Source organism: Chlorocebus sabaeus, chromosome 20 (assembly GCF_047675955.1).
Source record: "Chlorocebus sabaeus isolate Y175 chromosome 20, mChlSab1.0.hap1, whole genome shotgun sequence".
Classification (NCBI taxonomy): Eukaryota; Metazoa; Chordata; class Mammalia; order Primates; family Cercopithecidae; genus Chlorocebus; species Chlorocebus sabaeus.
The window spans coordinates 79,776,375-79,796,666 of NC_132923.1; the positions used below are offsets into that span (position 1 = coordinate 79,776,375).

Sequence of the window (20,292 nt, forward strand, 5' to 3'; positions counted from 1 at the left end):
GAGAAATGACTGAGCCAGAGTTAGAACAGTAAGGTAGCCACAGGGTAAAAAAAGATATGGATGGGATGAAGATGATCAGGCAAGACTGTAGCCAAGAGCAGGGCAAAAGAGAGAAGATGGAGTCAAGAATGGATTGAAGGGTTCAGGAGTAAGGACGGGAGGTCTAGGAAGTGCTGGGCTCTTGGTTGGAGGTGGTTTCTAAAGAGAGGCCATCAGAAAGATTTTCTTCGTTTCTTTTCCCTCTATTTCCAAATATTATCTAATAACAGTCTCCTAACATTAAACAATATGTGCTTTGGGGCCAGGCTTGGTGGTTGAGGAAGGCTGAGGTCAGGAGTTCGAGACCAGCCTGGCCAAATTGGCAAAACCTCATCTCTACTAAAAATGCAAAAATTAGCCAGGTGTGGTGGTACCCGCACCTATAATTCCAGCTACTCGGGAGGCCAAGGCAGGAGAATCACTTAAGCCTAGGAGGCAAAGGTTGCAGTGAGCCAACATTGCACCACTGCACTCCAGCCTGCGACAGAGTAAGACCCTGTCTAAAAAAATAATAAAAATAAAAATAAATAAATTGTTCATGTGCATTACTGAAATGAGCCAATAATAGGAGAAGATAATAATAGCTACTAGTCCTTGGGCATCTACTATGTGCTAAACACCAAACAAGACTTTGCACACATATCTCAATTAAACTGCTCAATAAACTTGCCATGATGTTGTCATTACCCACTCCACTTTAAAGATGAGAAAACTGAGGCTAATCAACTTGTCAAGGGTTACATGGCCAGCGCATCCACGGCCTGACGTGGCCAAGACCCAGTACATATCTGTGTGATTCAAAAAAATGCATTTGTTCATCTGCTCGGACCAAGCTTCAACTGAATTCAAAGAAATCGCCTCATCACACCTCAGCTCCACACCTCACCAAAGGCTACCTCTCCTTTCCCAGGAAGGTGACAACATGCTCATGCTGACACTGGTTATCCTCCCACATTTTCATTATATGGGACATGGTGGGGGTTTTTATGAGCCTCTACCACAGGCTGTTTTTCAAATTTATTTAATTCATCCATCATGCTCTGAAGCCATTTGCTTTTTTATATTGGACAGATGTAATGAGATTTTGGACACTAAAAAATGTTTTTATTAAAAGTTATGACCCAGAGCTAGTTGGTAGGGGCTCTGCCATAAATTGCTAGGAGTGTGTGCATTTATAAAGGATGTAGCGACATAACCTTAACCTTTTAGGCCACACGATAGATTACAGGATCACTTAGACTAATATTGTCTCACCACCTCTCCCCACCTGTGGCCAAATAATAATAATAATAATAATAATAATGTCTATGGTTATTTGATGTGGTGGCTTTTCCTCTCATTGTAGCCATAGTTAAGTCATGTTGAACCATGGGCTGGTGGAAACAGGTGGTTGGTGGTTGACCTGAAGGCCCTGCCTTAGTGGGCCCAGGCACGTTGATTCTTCCACTCTGCTCTGCTCTGCAGACTGTAACTGGGGCTGAAGGAAGCAACAGTCACATGTCCTATAGACAGGGTGAAAGCAAATTCTGACACAGCACAGTATTACGAGGCTATGGGTGATAGTTTTCTCACTCTTCCATTGCCAAAAGCTCTCCTCAAAACTATTCGTGTGTAATAACTCCATTTTAATGTCCATATTAGCAGATTTATATTAATGTTTTACTATTTTGGAAATCATCCAAAGAATAATTAACTTATTCGTATAGACCAGAATATGGCCATTAAGATATACATGTATATGATATATTATACATACCTATAATGTGTAATATAAACAATATAATATAAAGTTAACAAAGCAATTAAATGTTGCTCACTGCCAGCTACTTCTAGAACATGCATTCATTTCTGTATTTTTGAGGACTGCTATGTGCCAGACCCTCTACCAGCTGCAGGGGGAGACCCTCTACCAGCTGCTTGAGGAAGCTTACAGTATGATAGGCACAGATAATGTACTGAGTACACTCAGGAGGATTTCAGTTCAAAGGATAGAGAAACTCTTCATAGAGGAGGTGGCTTTTGAGCTGGGTTTGGAGAATTTGGGGAGCACTGAGCTTTCAGAGATGAGAAGAGCATTTCTTTTTTTTTTTTTTTTTTTTTGAGATGGAGTCCGCTCTGTCTCCCAGGCTGGAGTGCAGTGGCACGATCTTGGCTTACTGTAGTCTCCACCTCCTGGATTCCAGTGATTCTCCTGCCTCATCTTCCCAAGTAGCTGGGATTACAGGCACCCGCCACCACACCCAGCTAATTTTTTGTAGTTTTAGTAGAGATGGGGTTTCACTATGTTGGCCAGGCTGGTCTCAATCTCCTGCCCTCATCTTCCCAAGTAGCTGGGATTACAGGCACCCGCCACCACACCCAGCTAATTTTTTGTAGTTTTAGTAGAGATGGGGTTTCACTATGTTGGCCAGGCTGGTCTCAATCTCCTGCCCTCATGATCCACCTGCCTTGGCCTCCCAAAGTGCTGGGATTATAGGTGTGAGCCACCGTGCCCGGCCGAAAGGAAGTGCATTTCATGCAGAGAAGACAACATGTGTAAAAACACATGAAAACCAGCTGTTCACAGACTGCTCCAAAGAGTAAAGTTTGTCTAAAGCACAAGGTGACATTGTGTTCTTTTAAAAGAAAAATCTCGAATGTAAACAGCATGCTCTTATCCATAGCCACTGCTGATATCTATAACTGCAGGGCAATGTCTGTAATTGCAGGAAGATGGAATTTAAACTTACAAATTTACCATTGCTGTGTTTCCTAATCAGACCCATGTTTTATCATCTGCTTATGCTAGAAACATATTCCAAGATTTTCACAGACATTGGAAACAGCTCCCCGCCTGCTGAGACCATGGAAGTGTGAATCATAGATACTGTCATCATTAAACTCATAAATCCATGTCATTTGTGTGTCATTCACTTCATCCTCATTCATCATCCCTTCCACTTTCAGAATGGCTATTCGTTTGAGGATTTTGAAGAACGGTTTGCTGCAGCCACCCCGGTAAGAATTAGAGCCCTCTCAGGTTAACTGTTTCATGTCATGATCTCCACATTCATTTCATGCTCATCAGTCGTGCCTTGTGGTTACAGAACAGAAACCTGCCCACAGACTTTGATGAGATTTTTGAGGCAACAAAGGTAAGGCCTTGAGGTTTTTGTTAAATGAGGTTGTTCTGCTCATACTCATGCATTCCATATTCTCTTCATCCAGCTGGCATGAATGGCAGACTTGCTGCCCTGCTCTGCTCTAGTAGGTACCTATTCAAATGTCCCCAGGACGACTATTGGTGGGCCCTGCCATGAGGTCAAATAGTGAGAGTATATGTACGTGTGTGTGTGTGTATGTGTGTAAACAAGAGTGTGTGTTGGAGAGGAGATAGCACCCCTTCTTTTCATCCAGCAATACTTTTCAAACCTTTAACATGTCCCAGGCATCCTAATAGATGCTAGAGATGCAGAAAAGTGGCTTTCCTAAAGAAGCTCACAGTGTAACGTAGTGCAACATTGCATGGGATAAGATATGACAGTAGAGCCTCGCCTAGCGTAGTGTAGTATATGCAGTATAACATGATATAGTAGGAATTCAGATACATGAACAGGATGTGCCAAGTACACCACTGGTAATAAAAAACAGGTGAGGTTGCTATTCAGTCAGTATAACCTGGTATAAATATATTGGTTGTAGTCAACGTCTGTTCAAATTGATTGATACACAGGCTAATGAATATTGCCACTCCTAAATACAGTATTGGGAAACCTCCAGGACAAAAATCTTCAACCTTGGCAGCAAGTTAGAATCATCAGGAGAGCTTTCCAAGCTCCAGTGACTAGGTTTTACCTCAAACCAATTCTGAATCTTTCGGTGTGGGAACCAGGCATCAGTAATTTTTCCCCAGGTGATCTTAGTGTGCATCCAAGGTTGAGAACCACTGATCTGGGAGTATCATGGGCAATGGGATAGGGTACAAATTGAGTTAGGAAGCCACTTCATAGGAAACAAAACAGAAAGCCTTCTAATTCACGTCCTGAAGAATGTGTGGGAGAAGACATGAGTGTTCTAGGTAGGAGGAGGAGCACATGTAAGACCCTGGGATGGCCTCTTCTTTCATAACTCTCTGTGCTTCTCTCCTCCATTGATTGTGTCTCTGGGTCTGTCTTTCCATAATACAGCCAGCTTATGACAATAGGAACGGGAATGTGGCTTACCTGTCTCTAGCCCTTGCTCTTGGTAGCTGATGCGTGGTAGGAACTCCCATGTCTGCCCACTGAAGGGTCACAGAACTCCTGATGCCAAAACACAGGGAATGGGTCTGTGAGAAGGTGTTTTCGGGGTCAGCCGTAACATCTCATTCTCCATCAATTGTGCCTTTAGGATTTCTCTCTCGGAAGGGCCTAGGGATCTTGTTGCAGTGATCTAGTTGGAAGGAGCAGCGTACTAATCTTGAACTAAATATTACTGAAAAACCATCACTTGTTCATATCAAAGAATGACTGGGGAGAGAACAGGCCTGATGGAGATACTGGGGAACTACCTCCCCAAACATCAAAGCTACTTTTCCTTCACTGTCCTGTACACCTTACAATATCACTCTTCTTACCCCTGGAAAATGCCCAGAGGGCTAAAAAAGGGGCAAAATTGCCATCTCCAGCTATATCTCTCTTTACCAGGAGACATTTGAAATACTAGTAATGGAAGGACCTTACTCTCTGGCGAGTAGACATCTCAAGCTGACATTCCAAATGACCTCAAATGGATGTGCATCCTGGCAGACCTTGTAGCAACCCAGATTTCTGGTTAGAGAATGTTGTAGAGCTGGACTTCCACTATTTAGCAAGGCTAACTAAGGTTTGGTAAAGTGATGGATCGATGAACAAGATGCTGGTGGGTGTGTGGGTCAAGTCCATCCCAGCTGCTTTTAGCTGACTGATCAGAGGTGAGTCACTTAACCTCAGCCTCAGCTAGCTCATCTGCGAAACATAGTGACAATGGCACCTATGCTGGTGACTTTTTGGGGCTCAGTGAGTGTCAAACATGATGATAATGTATTTGAAAGCGTATCACAAACTATAAAGTGTTTTATAAATGTGAATTGTTAGTTGTATTCTCTTGAGGCTTTTAAAATGATTCATTAGAGCAGTATTATCAGATGGAACATGGTTTATTAGCTTACAAATAAAAGGACTGGGGTTAACATGGGGAGGAGGCCTGTGAAAATAGATACTATTTCAGATTCTCGATCACATATAGTTATTAGGATTATTTTTAATTTTATGGCCCAAGAATCCCCTTTTTCTATAAAATTTAATTAACTCAAGGTTCTATTTAAACAGCAAACCAATGGAATGAAATAACAATCTATGTTTTATGCCTCTGCATGTTTTTCTCGTTTAATCCTTGAGTGAAAATCATCTGGCAAAAGGAAAGTCTATATCTCAAGAATGAAGGTTATTTTAAAAGTTGTGCTTAAGGAGAAAATTAGCCAATAAATTCTATTTATGATGTTAGTAAAAGTGTGCCATGAGTTCAACACATTTGAAATGTAAATTGTGTGACTTAATTAATAACTTCATTTAAATATTTTCCGAACACTGAAAATAGTTGTGGGCCATTTTGAAAGCATAGAATTGCAGTCTCAAAGAAGCCCAGAAGGTTCATTTGAATTGATTAAATAAAGTTATTCCTTTTATGAATTTGGAAGAGGGTCTAAAAGACTAGCAGAGCTTCACCAAATAATATAAAGTATTGCTAACATGCTAGAGAAGGATTACCAAAGAAGAGCATTTCAAGTCCAGCAAGATTTGAGAGAGGACCTATGTACTGTCCACCTCATTCCCATCAGCTGCTGGGCTGTTACTGTATGAAAGAGAAATAAGATAGGCAAGAATTGATGGAAAAGGCTGTGAAATGTATGAAATTCCCACCACAACCTTGCCCCTGACCACCACACTGGCCTCCTGTCTCCCACCTTCATGTTAGTAACACTGAACTGCTTCCATTACCACCTACCTACTCTGTTCCTGGCCCTCTGGCCTTTTTAAGCAGTTTCCTCTGTCTGAATGGTCTCCTCTTTTTGGTCACATGGCTCCTCTCCTTCAGGATTCAAATCCAGGCTATTTCCTTTAGAAAACCATCTCAAACTTTGCCAAAAGCTGGTTGGATCTCTATATTACTCTGTTTCCATGCTGCTGATAAAGGCATGCCCAAGACTGGGAAGAAAAAGAGGTTTAATTGGACTCCCAGTTCCACATGTCTGGGGAGAGGCGGAAGGCAAAGGGCACTTCTTACATGGTGGCAGCAAGAGAAAATGAGAAAGATGCAAAACAGAAACCACTGATAAACCCATCAGATCTCATGAGACTTATTCACTATCATGAGAATAGCATGGGAAAGACCAGCCCCCATGATTCAATTAACTCCCCCTGGGTCCCTCCCACAGCATGTGGGAATTCTGGAAGATACAATTCAAGTTGAGATTTGGGTAGGGACGCAGTCAAACCATATCATTCCACCCCTGGCCCCTCCAAATCTCATGTCCTCACATTTCAAAACCAATCATGCCTTCCCAACAGTCCCCCAAAGTCTTAACTCATTTCAGCATTAACCCAAAAGTCCACAGTCCAAAGTCTCATCTGAGACAAGTCCCTTCTGCCTATGAACCTGTAAAATCAAAAGCAAGCTAGTTACTTCCTGGATACAATGGCGGTACAGGTATTGAGTAATTACAGCCATTCCAAATGGGAGAAATTGGTCAGAACAAAGGGGTTACAGGGCCCATGCAAGTCTGAAATCCAGCGAGGCAGTCAAATTTTAAAGCTCCAAAATGATCTTGTTTGACTCTAGGTCTCACATCCAGGTCACACTGATGCAAGAGGTGGGTTCCCATGGTCTTCGGCAGCCCTGCCCCTGTGGCTTTGCAAGGTACAGCCTCCCTCCCAGCTGCTTTTTCATGGGCAGGTGTTGAGTGTCTGAGGCTTTTCCAGGCTCATGGTATAAGCTATCAGTGGATCTACCATTCTTGGGTCTGGAGGACAGCCTCTTCTCACAGCTCCACTAAGCAGAGTCCCAGTAGGACTCCGTGTGGAGGCTATGACGGCACATTTCCCTGCCACACTGCCCTAGCAGGGGTTTTCCTGAGGGCCCTGCCCCTGCAGCAAACTTCTGCCTGGGCATCCAGGCATTTCCATACATCATCTGAGATCTAGGTGGAAGTTTCCAAACTTCAATTCTTGACTTCTGTGCACTTGTAGACTCAACACCATGTGGAAGCTGCCAAGACTTGTGGCTTCTACCATCAGACGCCACAGCCTGAGCTGTACATTGGTCCCTTTCAGCCATAGTTAGAGTGGCTGGGACACAGGGCACCAAGTCCCTAGACTGTACATAGCACAGGGACCCTGGGCCCAGCCCACAAAACCACTTTTTCCTCCTAGGCCTCCAGGCCTGTGTTGGGAGGGGCTGCCATGAAGGTCTCTGACATGGCCTGGAGACATTTTCCCCATGATTGTTGGAATTAACTTTAAGCTCCTTGCTATTTATGCAAATTTCTGCAGCTGGCTTGAATTACTCCCCAGAAAATGGGTTTTTCTTCTATCACATAGGCTGCAAATTTTTCAAACTTTTATGCTCTGCTTCCCTTAGAAAACTGAATGCCTTTAACAGCACTTAAGTTACCTATTGAATGCTTTGCTGCTTGGAAATTTCTTCCGCCAAATACCCTAAATTTTCTCTCTCAAGTTCAAAGTTCCACAAGTCTCTAGGACAGGGGCAACATGCCACCAGTCTCTTTGCTAAAACATAACAAGAGTCACCTTGCTCCAGTTCCCAACACGTTCCTCATCTCTATCTGAGACCAACTCGACCTGAATTTTCTTGTCCATAGCGCTATCAGCATTTTGGGCAAAGGCATTCGACAAGTCTCTATGAAGTTCCAAACTTTCTCACATTTTCATGTCTTCTTCTGAGCCCTTCATACTGTTCCAGCCTCTGCCTGTTACCCAGTTCCAAAGTCACTTCCACATTTCTGGGTATCTTTTCAGCAACACCTCACTCTACTGGTAACAATTTTACTGTATTAGTCCATTTTCATGCTGCTGATAAAGACATACCTGAGACTGGGAAGAAAAACAGATTTAATTGGTTGATATTATCATCTCCATTGCCCAGATGAAGGAACTGTAGCTCTGAGGAGTTGCAGATATTGAAAGTGGTAGAATCCAAATATGCCTCCTGTTGGAGGTAGCTACTATCTGGGGCCAGTGGTCCAGGCAGTAAAGGAATTTTTTATGAAGACATTTGTAGGTAAAGAAAGGTAGATTTATTAGAGAAAGTATGAAAATACATTGCAAGATTGCAATGGGCAGCACAGCAGAGAAGGGGCTGTCTGCAAAGAGGCAGGGGCTGGAGGGAAGTTTTATAGGGTTGTGCTGGAGGGGCTACCTGAAAATGAGGTTGTGCCCTTGGGTTGTTTGTGATTAACCATCCCTCAGAACAATTATTCCTTGTTCTTCCCCATCTGGGGCCCTGCCTGACCTGGGGCCCCTTTCTCATGTGGTTTATCTTATCAGTACTCCACACCCCCAGGCGTGGAGTGTAGGACATTTTCCAGAGCCCAAAGCTCACTCACTTGCCGGTAGGAAAGAACATTCCCTTCCTTGGATGAACCCTAGAGATCCAGCCATGACCTGGTTAGAGCAGTTTGAGTGCAGGAGTCCTGTGTGGCAGGGCAGTTGGACTCTTCACATCCCTTCTACTAAGTGGTATGTTTAGCTTCCCCCAATTTGAAGCTATCACTTAAGATCCGAAGATGAGGGAAAAGTGGTTTTTCCTCAGTGGACAGGTTTGTATAAAGCATGTGATTACATACTTGTCATAATTAAGTCAGGCCATAGACTCCCTACAGTCTGTGAATTTGGTAGTGTGTGCAGATTAGTTCTAAGTGTATCTTAAACGGTTTCTTTAGCTGTTGTGGCTGGCCTTGCTCAGATACTCCCATGTGATGGATGAGGAGATAGATGATGCAGCGTCTGCAGTGATGGAGTTCCTAGGAGTGATTAATGATGTATACACCGGGTTGTTTTTGATGCCTTTCCTGGTATTAAATGAAATGTTTTCTTTTCCTCCAACCACATTTTTTATCCTAAAGATGGACTCTTTCAGAGAGTGCTGTTTGACTGCATTCTCTGCATTCAGCAAATTTAAATCCTGGCCTGGATGACCTTGATATCACATCCCTGAGACTTAGTTTATCTATTTGTAAAAATGGGGATGACAATTCCTACCTCTCAGGGTGAATGCTACTGGGAGCCCTTACTGACGTGACCATGAAGTCATGTCTGTACTTACACGTGGAAGACATCTTGTATGTGTGGATACACTCATGAGAGAAAAACCAATGATGAGAGAAAAACCAATGATGGGATTGCCTCCCTGCCTTTATCTCCTAGAAAGAGAGACATTGCTGGCATTTGATGGTAAATAAGTGTGAAGTGATGTTGTTACTGCTTATGGGAAGTGATTAATGGGCAGTCTTGACCAAGGCTGGATAAATAGGCAGATGCAAGGAAGCAAGAATTGATTCTGGCTGCATTCAAGTGTTGCCTTTGGGATCCTGAGGTATGGTAATGACCCACCAGGATTATGGTTTATCTAGAAATGATGAAAAACAGAAATGTGTATCCCCGTATCGTACTGTGTGTAAAGCAGGACCCAGCATCACCACCTTTCTTTGTAGTTACATGATTACCTTTTTGTCTTTACAGGCTGTGACCCAATTAGAACTTTTTGGGGACATGTCCACACCCCCTGATATAACCTCTCCCCCTGTAAGTATGCATTGCTCTCTGAACCCTGCACCCCTTTCCTTTCCTTTCTTTCCACATCCCCTCAGTGGCCGGAATATGGGCTTTGAGTGAAAGAGGCCTCTGGTGGATTTCAGCGTTGACCCTTTCAAGCTGTGTGACTTGGACAAACTAAGTAGTCATTCTGATCCTTAATTTGCTTGGCTATTTAAAAAGGGGAAGTATGATATATGCCTCTGTTTTGCGAAATAAACAAGACCATGCATTCAGCAATGACAGGACTTGCCTGGGCACTTGCTGTTCTGCTGGGGTCTGAGAAGAGAGGCCCAAAGGAGATGTGGTTTCTGACTACAAGGAGCACATGGTGTGGTTGGGAATGTAGGCAGGAAACTCAGGACAACACATATGATGAGGCATTTGTCAGCACCTGCCCCAAGCCCAGTACAGCGTAGGTGGCCAGCCCAGTAAAGGAAGGACCTTCTCCCCACACCCTGCTCTGCCCATCCTTCTCTCCTTTCCCTCTTTCTTTCCTCTCTCCCTTCTTTTTGTTTTTTCCCTTCCTTCCAGCCTGCCCTTCAGCTTTGCAGACCATGACCTGGGCACTTGGGCCTCACTGAGCTTCTCAGGAAGCTCTGGACTCCCAGCCACAGCTTCAGCCAGGGTACCTCAGTCAATGCTTCCAAAAGGACAGCGATTGCAGGGAGCCCTAATTTGAAAATGAAAAGAAGAAAACACAATTAAAACCAAAGCAAAATAGAATCCCAGTGCTGGATGCATTCAAAAGCAACTCTGCAGCCACTGCAAAGAAAAGAGCCGAGATGGCCCCTCCAGCCCCTCCCCTGCCCATTCCCTGAGGAGGGCAGAGAGCAGTCAGCCGCAGCTGCACCAGCTGAAGCTGCCGGGAGGGGACAGCTCCTCTGGGCACTGCGCAGTTGTGCAAACCGAGGGATGGTGCTATGGTTCATTGGCAAGATGCGCCTCACAGAGAAAAGGCTGTAACCTCACCACCGAGGACAGATGGCACAAGACACTGCTGCCCACTGCTGCCACCTGGGAATCTAGGCACAGCTGCCCTGCTGCCAACACCTGATGTCCAAGGCAGCCTTGAGGGCGGGGACCGCAGCCTCTGTCCCCAAAGAAGCTGGATGGCTCTAGCAATTCTCATTCTCCCCTTTATCCTGGGCTAAAAGCTTCTTCCTGGGAACTTGGAGTTGCAGAACTGCAGGGCTACACAGCTAGAAAGGGCTGAAGAGATCTTCTAACCTTATCCCCTTCATTTTACAGATGAGCAAACTGAGTCCCAGAAAGGACATGTGACTCACCCAAGGTCACAAAGGGGGAACAAAAGAACGGCGCTGACTGTTTTTAAAAGTGCTTAACACAGCAGCTCATGGCTGTGTTTCTGGCCCTGAACCCAGGCACAGTCCAAATGGGTATTTAATAATCCTCAGAACAATGCCATTCGTCCCACAAGCTGCTAGTCTAAAAATGGCCTTGTCTAATTGCCATGATTTCAGGATTAATTGCTTGCCCCAGCCTATTCCAAGGGGGAAAAAAAAGGATATTACAGCATCAAACAGATTTATACTCTGTAGGCAAAAGCCTGCTATAAATGGGTGTGGACATATACAAAATTATGAGTACTGATGTTTTCATTTCTGTATCCCCCATCTTGCCCACCAGTCCATGCAGCAGACCTTTTTTGAATTCCAGCATGGACTAGGCCCTGTAGAATTTTCAGTGGTGCAAGCATTGTTTCTTGTTGTCTTCTTGAAAATATTTACTTCTTTTTGCAAATGAAGATTGAGAGAAAATCTGGAGTTGGGGGGGTGCACCAGGATACAAGGCTCGGTGCTCCACTTGCTAAATTCTATTTGTTGATTTAGTCAGCAACTGCTCATTGGCCATGTATTAAGTTGCAGCCCCTGAGCTGGGCACACAGTAGGTCTTGAGTGGGTGTATTTCAATTTGAACTGGCCATCTCTAAAGGGCGAATGCCAAATATTATGGAAAATTTGACACCTGAAAACACCCCGCAGGGAGTAGGGGCTCAAACTAAATCATTAGGATACTGGCCATTATTTGCCAAGCACCTACTATATGCCTATGCATGGTGCTAAAAATTTAAATGATGTAAAATAATTTAAATACATAATCTCACTTAATCCTCACAGTAGCTCTGGAGGTATCATTTCCCATTTTGTAGATAAAGTGTATGTAACCAGCACATGGGCTGCACACCACATAAGTGGCTTGAACTGTGGATCCCTTCCCCTGCCCCTTAATTCCTGCATCTGCTACCTCCCAGCCTTGGTGACTGCTAAGCCAGGTCTCATGTGTCCTCTGCCTCTCTCTGTCTGGCAGACTCCTGCAACTCCAGGTGATGCCTTTATCCCATCTTCATCTCAGACCCTTCCAGCGAGTGCAGATGTGTTTGGTTCTGTACCTTTCAGCACTGCTGCTGTACCCTCAGGTAAGCCCTCTTCCACCAGCTTCCCTTCCTTTGGCCTTCACCCATCGAGAGAGAAAGAATTTACAGAGCCAGCTGCCAAATGATGACAAAACACTGCTATTCTCTCCTGTGACTCTTCAGGTGACACTGAGAAGCTGTTTAGAGAGGGAGGTGATGTTGGGGTCCAGAGCTCTGGGATGTTACTGGCCTGGAATTCACTGATGTCTTTCACCCAGAGAGTTCAAGATTCTATGTTACTCAGGTGTGCAGCTTTTCGGAGCATGGCATACGCACAGCTGTGCAATTAGCCCAGGTCCATTTCCACTCTTCCACCTCAGCCAGGAGAGACAGCAATAAGCAGGGGAGGACATGAAGTCAGCTTTCTAGAGACTTCTTGAGACCTGATGGATAGAAGGGATCTGCCTTACTTGGTGCTGACTCAAGGAAGGGGAAGGTCCCCAGACAAAGTGGGGAGCAAACTGCTGTGAGTTGTGAGAATAATGAGACACCTGGTGAGTTAGAAAGTATGTGTTCTGTTTTTCAAATAGTCTTTAAACGTATTTACTACTTTTACAACAAGGTAAAAAAAATATATAGATATAGTAGCAGTATTGCAGGTGAGTTACAAATGGATGGAGCCCAGCAATCTTACCTTATTTCCATGGCATGAGGCATTCCATGTGGCCAGGCCACTGTATTTGCAAATAGCCAAAGGTAGTTTAGTTCCGTTTTTCACATACATGGGAGCCTTAAAGGGTTTTGTGGTTTTCTTTAACTACGTATTTGAAATCTGTGGCTTTATCTTTCTTGCCTTTATTCTTTTTTTTTTTTTTTTTTTTTTGAGACAGAGTCTTGCTCTGGCCAGGGCTGGAGTGCAGTGGCCGGGTCTCAGCTCACTGCAAGCTCCGCCTCCCAGGTTTACGCCATTCTCCTGCCTCAGCCTCCCGTGTAGCTGGGACTACAGGCGCCTGCCACCTCGCCCAGCTAGTTTTTTGTATTTTTTTAGTAGAGACGGGGTTTCACCGTGTTAGCCAGGATGGTCTCGATCTCCTGACCTCGTGATCCACCCGTCTCGGCCTCCCAAAGTGCTGGAATTACAGGCTTGAGCCACCGCACCCGGCCGCCTTTATTCTTATAAATGGCAAATAGAGTTGTTTGAATATTTTAGAATACCAATCTTCTTGCATTTTTTTCCATAATTACTTTTAATTACATACTGTTAGAAGCAAATTCTTGCCACCAAATATAAACTGTGCTTTTATTCAAAGTAAATTAAAAATGCATACTCTGTTCTAAAATAGTTATGGTTATTACTCATGAGCTAAGGGATCATTATGAACTTTTAGAAGCAATAGAGGTTGGTAACCCTTGGATCTAACTTACAGTTTAGACCGCAGGTTGCCTAGAAATGTATTCAATTGTGAAGTTTCCCAGTCTAATCTTGAAAAAGGGATAGTAATGATGACTAGTTTTCCTTACCTAAAATAGATATTAAAATATCCAAGGGACTAGTATAATAGCACATGCCATTTTAAATAAGGGTAAGAGTTTTCTACCACCCTTCTATGCTTGACTTTTGTGTTCAGAGTGCCCATGCTTTGTCCTCATTGTTTTGTCTGTAAAGACTGTGCTAGGAAAAATGATGGCCCCAAACTTACCAATTTGCAGGCGTGTTCATTTCAAAAATGCTCACCAGGTGCCCTCTATGTGCCAGGTCCCATGTAGGTGCTTGGGATGTGCGAGTCAACACAACAGACAGAGAGTCTACCTTTTACTGGGAAGATAGGAAATAACAAAAAAATAAATAATTTTCAATAATATATTTAAAAATGAGAAGTGATAGGGACAAAAGAAAATGCAGACCAGAGCATAGGGGCTATTGAGTGCAGGCAGAGGGCAGGTAAAAGTGGAGCCCCTGTGGTCACAAGGGGCTTTTGCCTAGGTGAAGTGTGACAGGACTAGCAGGGGCAGAAAAGTCTCAAGTAGACATCAGAGTTCAGGGTACTCCAGGCAGAGGAATGACTTGGTCCCCCAAATTTCCATTTCCTTCTCTATAAATGAGAAGATGGGCCTAGATGTAATTTTATATCTCTTGCAGCCCTAACATTTGATTAAAAACACCCTGAGGACCTGCCTGGGTGTATTAGTCCATTCTCACGCTGCTGATAAAGACATACCTGACACTGGGTAGTTTACAAAGGAAAGAGTTTTAATGGACTCACCATTCCACATGGCTGGGGAGGCCTCACAATCATGGTGGAAGACAAGGGAGGAGCAAAGGAATGTCTTACATGGTGGCAGACAAGAGGGATTGTGTTCAGGGGAACTCCCCTTTATAAAACCATCAGATCTCATGAGACTTACTCACTACCATGAGAACAGTGTGGGGAAAACCACCCCCATGATTCATTTATCTCCACCTAGGGGAGACGCATGGGGATTATTACAATTCAGGGTGAGATTTGGGTGGGGACACAGCCAAACCATATCACCGGGTCAGTCACAGCACAACTCTGGGCCCTCTCCCAAACCTGTACCAGATTACGGACTTGGAAGACCTGGGTTTTAGTCTTGCTGCTTAACCAGCCACGTTGGAAGCTGTGGACAAGCCACTTCCACATATCCAGATTTCCTTTCTTTAGCTGTTAAAATTTTGATAGATTACCTCCAAGATTTCAACTTTTAGAACACGAGTCTAAAATTAATTTCAATTTGCATGTTTTTGCTCTCTGACTCTAGTTAGTATAACAAAACTGGCTTCAGTTGGTATTAAACTATGTGCCCGATTTCTCCCTTAACTGGACATAAAAATTTCTGCAGCTGTTGAATCCCAATCTCCTTGTCACTAGTTGTCCAGCCAGTGATAAGGAGATAGAGAAGTGAACTGGAGTATGTGATACTGGCTCCTGGGGGCTTTTGAATCTGATGGGCCAGGTTTGAATCCTGATTCCGCCATTTATTTCTAAGCTTTAGACTCCTGGGCAAATTACTTCACCTGGCAGAGTCAGAGTTTCTTCATCTTTATAACTGAGTGTAAAATAATACTTACTTTGCAACAATATCATGAGAATTAAATGAATCACTACATTAACTGCAGCTGCAGAAGCTGTATCACTACACACTGAAAAATGCTGGCACATCATCGATATTTAGTGTAGAATATGCTATATTATTATGATTATTCTGATTTCTACAGTAGATGAATATATGTCCTGTTCTACCTATATTTTTTCCTTTTCCTGGAAATTAGTGCCTGTAATAAAGTTTAGGTCTTCAACCTCTTGACTGCTCATAGCAGACAGCAGGAGAATGGGTTGCCTGGAGAATGTGCTATGTATGAATACAGGCTCTGCCGCTAGCAAACTGCATCATACTCAGATAAATATCTTCTGAACCTCAGGAAACTTACCCCATTTTAATGTGGATGATCGTAATTCTACCTCATAGAAATTTTCTAAGGATTGCATGAGTAAATGCAGGTTGTAAAATATGTACAGCAGTTCCTGGCAGTGCTTCCATCAGTAAGCACTCAACAGATGTTTGCTACATGGTTCTTCGGGAGCCTTGGATCTGCTATTCATACAGTGTGTAGCTGCATCAAATCTTCCCCTCATGGAGTTGCAATTTCTCCTCTACAAATTAAAGAGATAGCAATCACACTTACCCCAGAGGTTTTTGGAAAGGATCAACTTCACAAAAATGTCAGCTCCTCAGGGTGAGAATTGGTTTTTTTTTATGACTGTTTTGTTCTGTGTTTTGTCTCCACATACTAAAGCAGTGATTGGCACCTAGTAGAGGTGGTTTTGAATGAATGAATCCATCAAGTGAGATACTGTGGATAAGAGACATCATACAAGTTCTGCATAAATGTTGGAGGAGTTCCTTCGTTTTTAGTGCTTTTCTTATATTTCAATCTGCCTTTTTTTTTCTTTTTTCAAATAATGGGGGTATCCCCAGGTGTCAGCATCTGGCTATAAATCACAATTTTCAACACTTTTTAAAAACCTAACTGTAAGGCAGCAAGGCAGGTGTTCCCTTTCACTCCACAGCAAGGAGATTTATGATTGCTCTGAACTTCATGGCATAAACAGATGCTCCTTGGCACCTCCTCCCTCCACTACTGGACATTAATAGTAAACAGTTAACATGCTGTTAAGTGGCTGCAGTGGCAACCCCCACGTGGCTCCCTGTGTCCAGTGCCACCACTGTCCTGCTGCTGGTGTGTCCCTTCGCTTATGCACAAGATCATGTGGCCAGACAGCCTTAACTCACAGGCCAAGGAGAGCCGGGCTGCAGGGACCCACTAGGAAAAGTGAGTGGGACCTGCAAGCTCCTAAGCATGATACCCAATTACCCTGTGCTACCTTTTTTTCTTTTGAATATTGTACTTTGGTCTGGAGCAGTTGGCATGAAGCCAGAGAGACATGCTAATAGCTCTCTCCAGACAAGTGTGCACAGCCCATCTGTTAGCTCCTTGTGGAAAAAAAAAACAAAAGATGGGAGGGGAAAAAAACCTGCCACCAACAGTAGAATCATCAGCGATCACAGCATTTATGCATTGTGGGTTTAATTAGACACCGGGAAAAATGCAGTGAACGTATTGACTAGGACTTGTTCATCTTTATGCAGGGCCTTTCTCCCGTCCCAAACCATGCTAGGCAGAGTGGAGAGAGAGAGAGAGAGAATAAAGAGTTCCTGCCAGCAGGTGGTTTCTAGTCTCATCAGGGAAGATAGAATAACCAAGCAATTACAATGCAGTGTGACAAGTGTCATGATACAGGTGAGCACAGAAGACTGTGCAAGCCCAGAGAAGGACCAGTGGAGCTGACAGGAGCAAGAAGCCATCCAGCAGAGGTGATAGTGAACCGAGTCTCCAAGAGCAAATCAGGGTTAGACATGCACAGAAGCAGTGGGATGGCTTTCCAGGCAGATGGGCCAGCAGAGACAAGAGACAGCACGTTGGGTTTTGTTTGCAACTGCTGAAGGGCAAGGTGCAGTGAGGATATGAATTGAAGATAGTGATGAAGAGGTGGAAGGGGCTGACTCCAAGGACGCATAGCCAAGCTAAGACATCTGAGCCTTATACTAAAGACAGTGAAGTACCATATATGCATTTTAAAACAGTCCTTCCTGGCAACGAGGAGGGTGGAATAAAAGCAAAGCCAAAAATAGGCTTGATGTCAAGAGAGTGAAAACATCCCCTCATTCACCAAAATGGGCAGCAGGTTTTGGGCGATTGAATCCATGGGTACTTCTCTACCTGCAGACCCAGCACCCCCTTCTTACTACAAAAATTTACAATACCTGCTTTCATACCTTGAAATGAATTTCATAGATAATGTAGTCTAGCTACACAATTTTTCAAAATGAATATAATTCTCTAATATAAGGCAGAAAGGAAAGAGAATTTGTAATAAAAATGTATGTATTTAAATAAGGAAATACTCAGGCATGAGCACACTAGAAGGCATAACAGTCAGATGTATACACCTATAAGTAGAATCACTATTGAAAGCCACAGCTATAAGTCCAGACTGATACAGAAGTGTCATGTGGCTACACCACCATGAGAAGCGTTTCTGTCAGGGATGTCAGGGACTGCCATTTTCCAAAATAGTCAACACCTTTTGACAGTGTTACACACTAAAAATACAGTCTTCCCTCCCGTGCACAGTTGCTGAATTCCTGGAAAATTAAATGCATTAAAATCAAGTGCAAAGATAACTTTGAATTCCCATGTAATTCAAAGTCGATTCTAGGTGCAAAATATCATAAAAAGGATGTGGAATAATGCTTTGTCATACGCATTGATCTCACACATAATGGGATGTCTACTGTCAATGCTTGGGTCTCCTAAATGCCAGTAGTGCAACCCCCTCCACTTGTGACAACCAAAACACATCCCACCAATTTTCTAGCCACCCCTAGGGGGCAGTAGCACTCCCACTTAGAACCACTGGGCCATGTCAAAGTAAATCGGAAAACAAGACAGAGTTGCAGGATTCTTCATCTGTTGGTAGATTTAAGTCACTACATTTTTACGCCACGGGTGAGGCAAGCTAAGCAAGCTTCACGTTTGAAGTTTCAGCTCCAGGGCCTCTTCATCCCTCTTGTTTCAGTGCAGTTGGACAAAGTAGTCTTATAAGATATTCTCCATTTTTTTTGTTGACATCCTTGTCTCATTCCGCAGAAGTATTTAACACTGCGAGATTAATCAGCAAGAAGCACAGGTGTCCTGTTGGTGCCTTTCTGGAGCCTCCTGTTAGGGAAGCATGGCATGAGAGGAAATGGGCACCTTGCAAGGAAAATCACCAGGCCTTGAATGTTGGCTCTAGCCTGTATCAGTCAGTTGAAGGCAGGTATATCTGTGACTGGAGTATGGAGTGAGACACCCTGCGTTCGATCTCTCTGGGCTCACAAGAGTCAGTGAGATGACTCATAATGTCATCAATGCCATAAAGCCCATACATTGTCCCTTTGGAAGTTGCTAGGATACTCTACATCCATTCCTCTTTTTTTCCTGGTCTCATTACACTGCATCGGTACCTTCCTACTGACAGCCATGGAAAGGCCTGTTTTGAGAGGCCCAGGCAAAGCTGGCTTCTCTATTCTCTGCCCTGCCCAGCCTGGGAACTTTTCTGTCAGGCTCAACTGCACATAGAGGTGGCCATTGTGCCCCCTGAGAAGGGTGGGGACCCCTGGAAGTACATGTGAATTTCCTGCAGGCCTGCAGTATCCAAATACAATCAAATAGTAGGCAAGGTCTATTAACTGCAAAGATCAGAAATTGGTCTTGGCCATCTGGGTGAGGCAGTGTGTGGCACAAAGGAAGGAACCCTGGCTTTGGGGGTACAGACAACCTCAGTTTGATCCTGCTCCTACCTCATGCAACCTGTATGACCCTGAGCAAGTTGCTTTTCCTTGAGCACCAATTTCTTCATCCCTAAAATAGAGATAATAATACCTACCCTGCCGGGATTTCATGAAGACGCAAAACACATACTAATGTATCTGGCATGTTGTAGGCATTTAATAAGTGGAGCTTGTTGCTGTTACTGCTATGTTACTATTATTATTGTAACAAGTGTCGCTTGTGCTCCTGTTAAAATGTATATATCTTACCTAAAAAGAATAATACAGTGAACAATTATCATGGTACTACACATGAGTACAGGCTATGAGGTTTTGCAGTGTGTAACCTATACTGATGTATGAGGTGCCCCTGAGTGGACAATAACCTTCTATTTTTTTTTTTTTTTTTTTTTTTTTTGAGACAAGTGTCTCACTCTGTTACCCAAGCTGGAGTGCAGTGGAATAATCACAGCTCAGTGCTGCTTCAAACCTTTGGGCTCAAGTGATCCTCCTGCCTCAGCCTCCTGAGTGCTGAGACAATGGGATTCTGAGCATGTGCCACCATTCCTCACTACTTTTTAAAAATTTTTGGTAGAGATGAGGCCTTGCTATGTTACTAAGTCTGATCTCAAAGTCCGAGCCTCAAGCAATCCTCCCACCTGGGCCTCCCAAAGTGTTAGGATTACAAGCATAAGCCACCACATCTGGCCCTATTTTTTTAATTCTCTAAAATTGGAATAATAATAATACAGAAATCATGCATAATACCTCTAGCTACCATTTATTACATGTCTTTTGTATATCAAGCAATGTAATAAGTAACTTTCTAGGCTCTATCTAATCGAAACCATAGTAGTAACTAACATTTACTGAATGTTGATCCCGTGTCAGGTACAATACTCCACATTTTAAATTTGTACTCTCAATTAATCTTCAAATCAACCCAGCAAGATAGAAGGTGTTTATACCCATTTTACAAATAAGGTCATGGAGCCTTAGAGAGATTTAAGAACTATTCCCCAAATTACATAGTTAAGAGGTGGCTGTTTGAATTTTAACCTAGGTCTCTAAAACTCCAACATTCAGATTCTTACTCACTTTGCACACTGCCTCAGGCCTGCGAAGGATGGTATTATAACCTGGTTTTACAACAAA

General features: G+C 43.5%; 1 protein-coding gene across 18 annotated transcripts in view; it reads left to right on the forward strand.

Moving 5' to 3' along the window:
• The window catches only part of DAB1 (DAB adaptor protein 1), a 434,090-nt gene that overhangs the window by 392,645 nt on the left and 21,153 nt on the right, over positions 1 to 20,292 (forward strand). For 11 of the 18 annotated variants that reach the window (XM_007978568.3, XM_073007255.1, XM_038003862.2 and 8 more), the window contains 4 exons: positions 2,986 to 3,036; positions 3,126 to 3,173; positions 9,795 to 9,857; positions 12,198 to 12,306. In XM_007978568.3, the coding sequence (XP_007976759.1) occupies positions 2,986 to 3,036; positions 3,126 to 3,173; positions 9,795 to 9,857; positions 12,198 to 12,306 (271 nt within the window). The remainder of the gene's footprint in view (positions 1 to 2,985; positions 3,037 to 3,125; positions 3,174 to 9,794; positions 9,858 to 12,197; positions 12,307 to 20,292) is intronic. The other 7 variants (XM_038003849.2, XM_038003842.2, XM_038003864.2 and 4 more) reach the window with 2 other exon arrangements.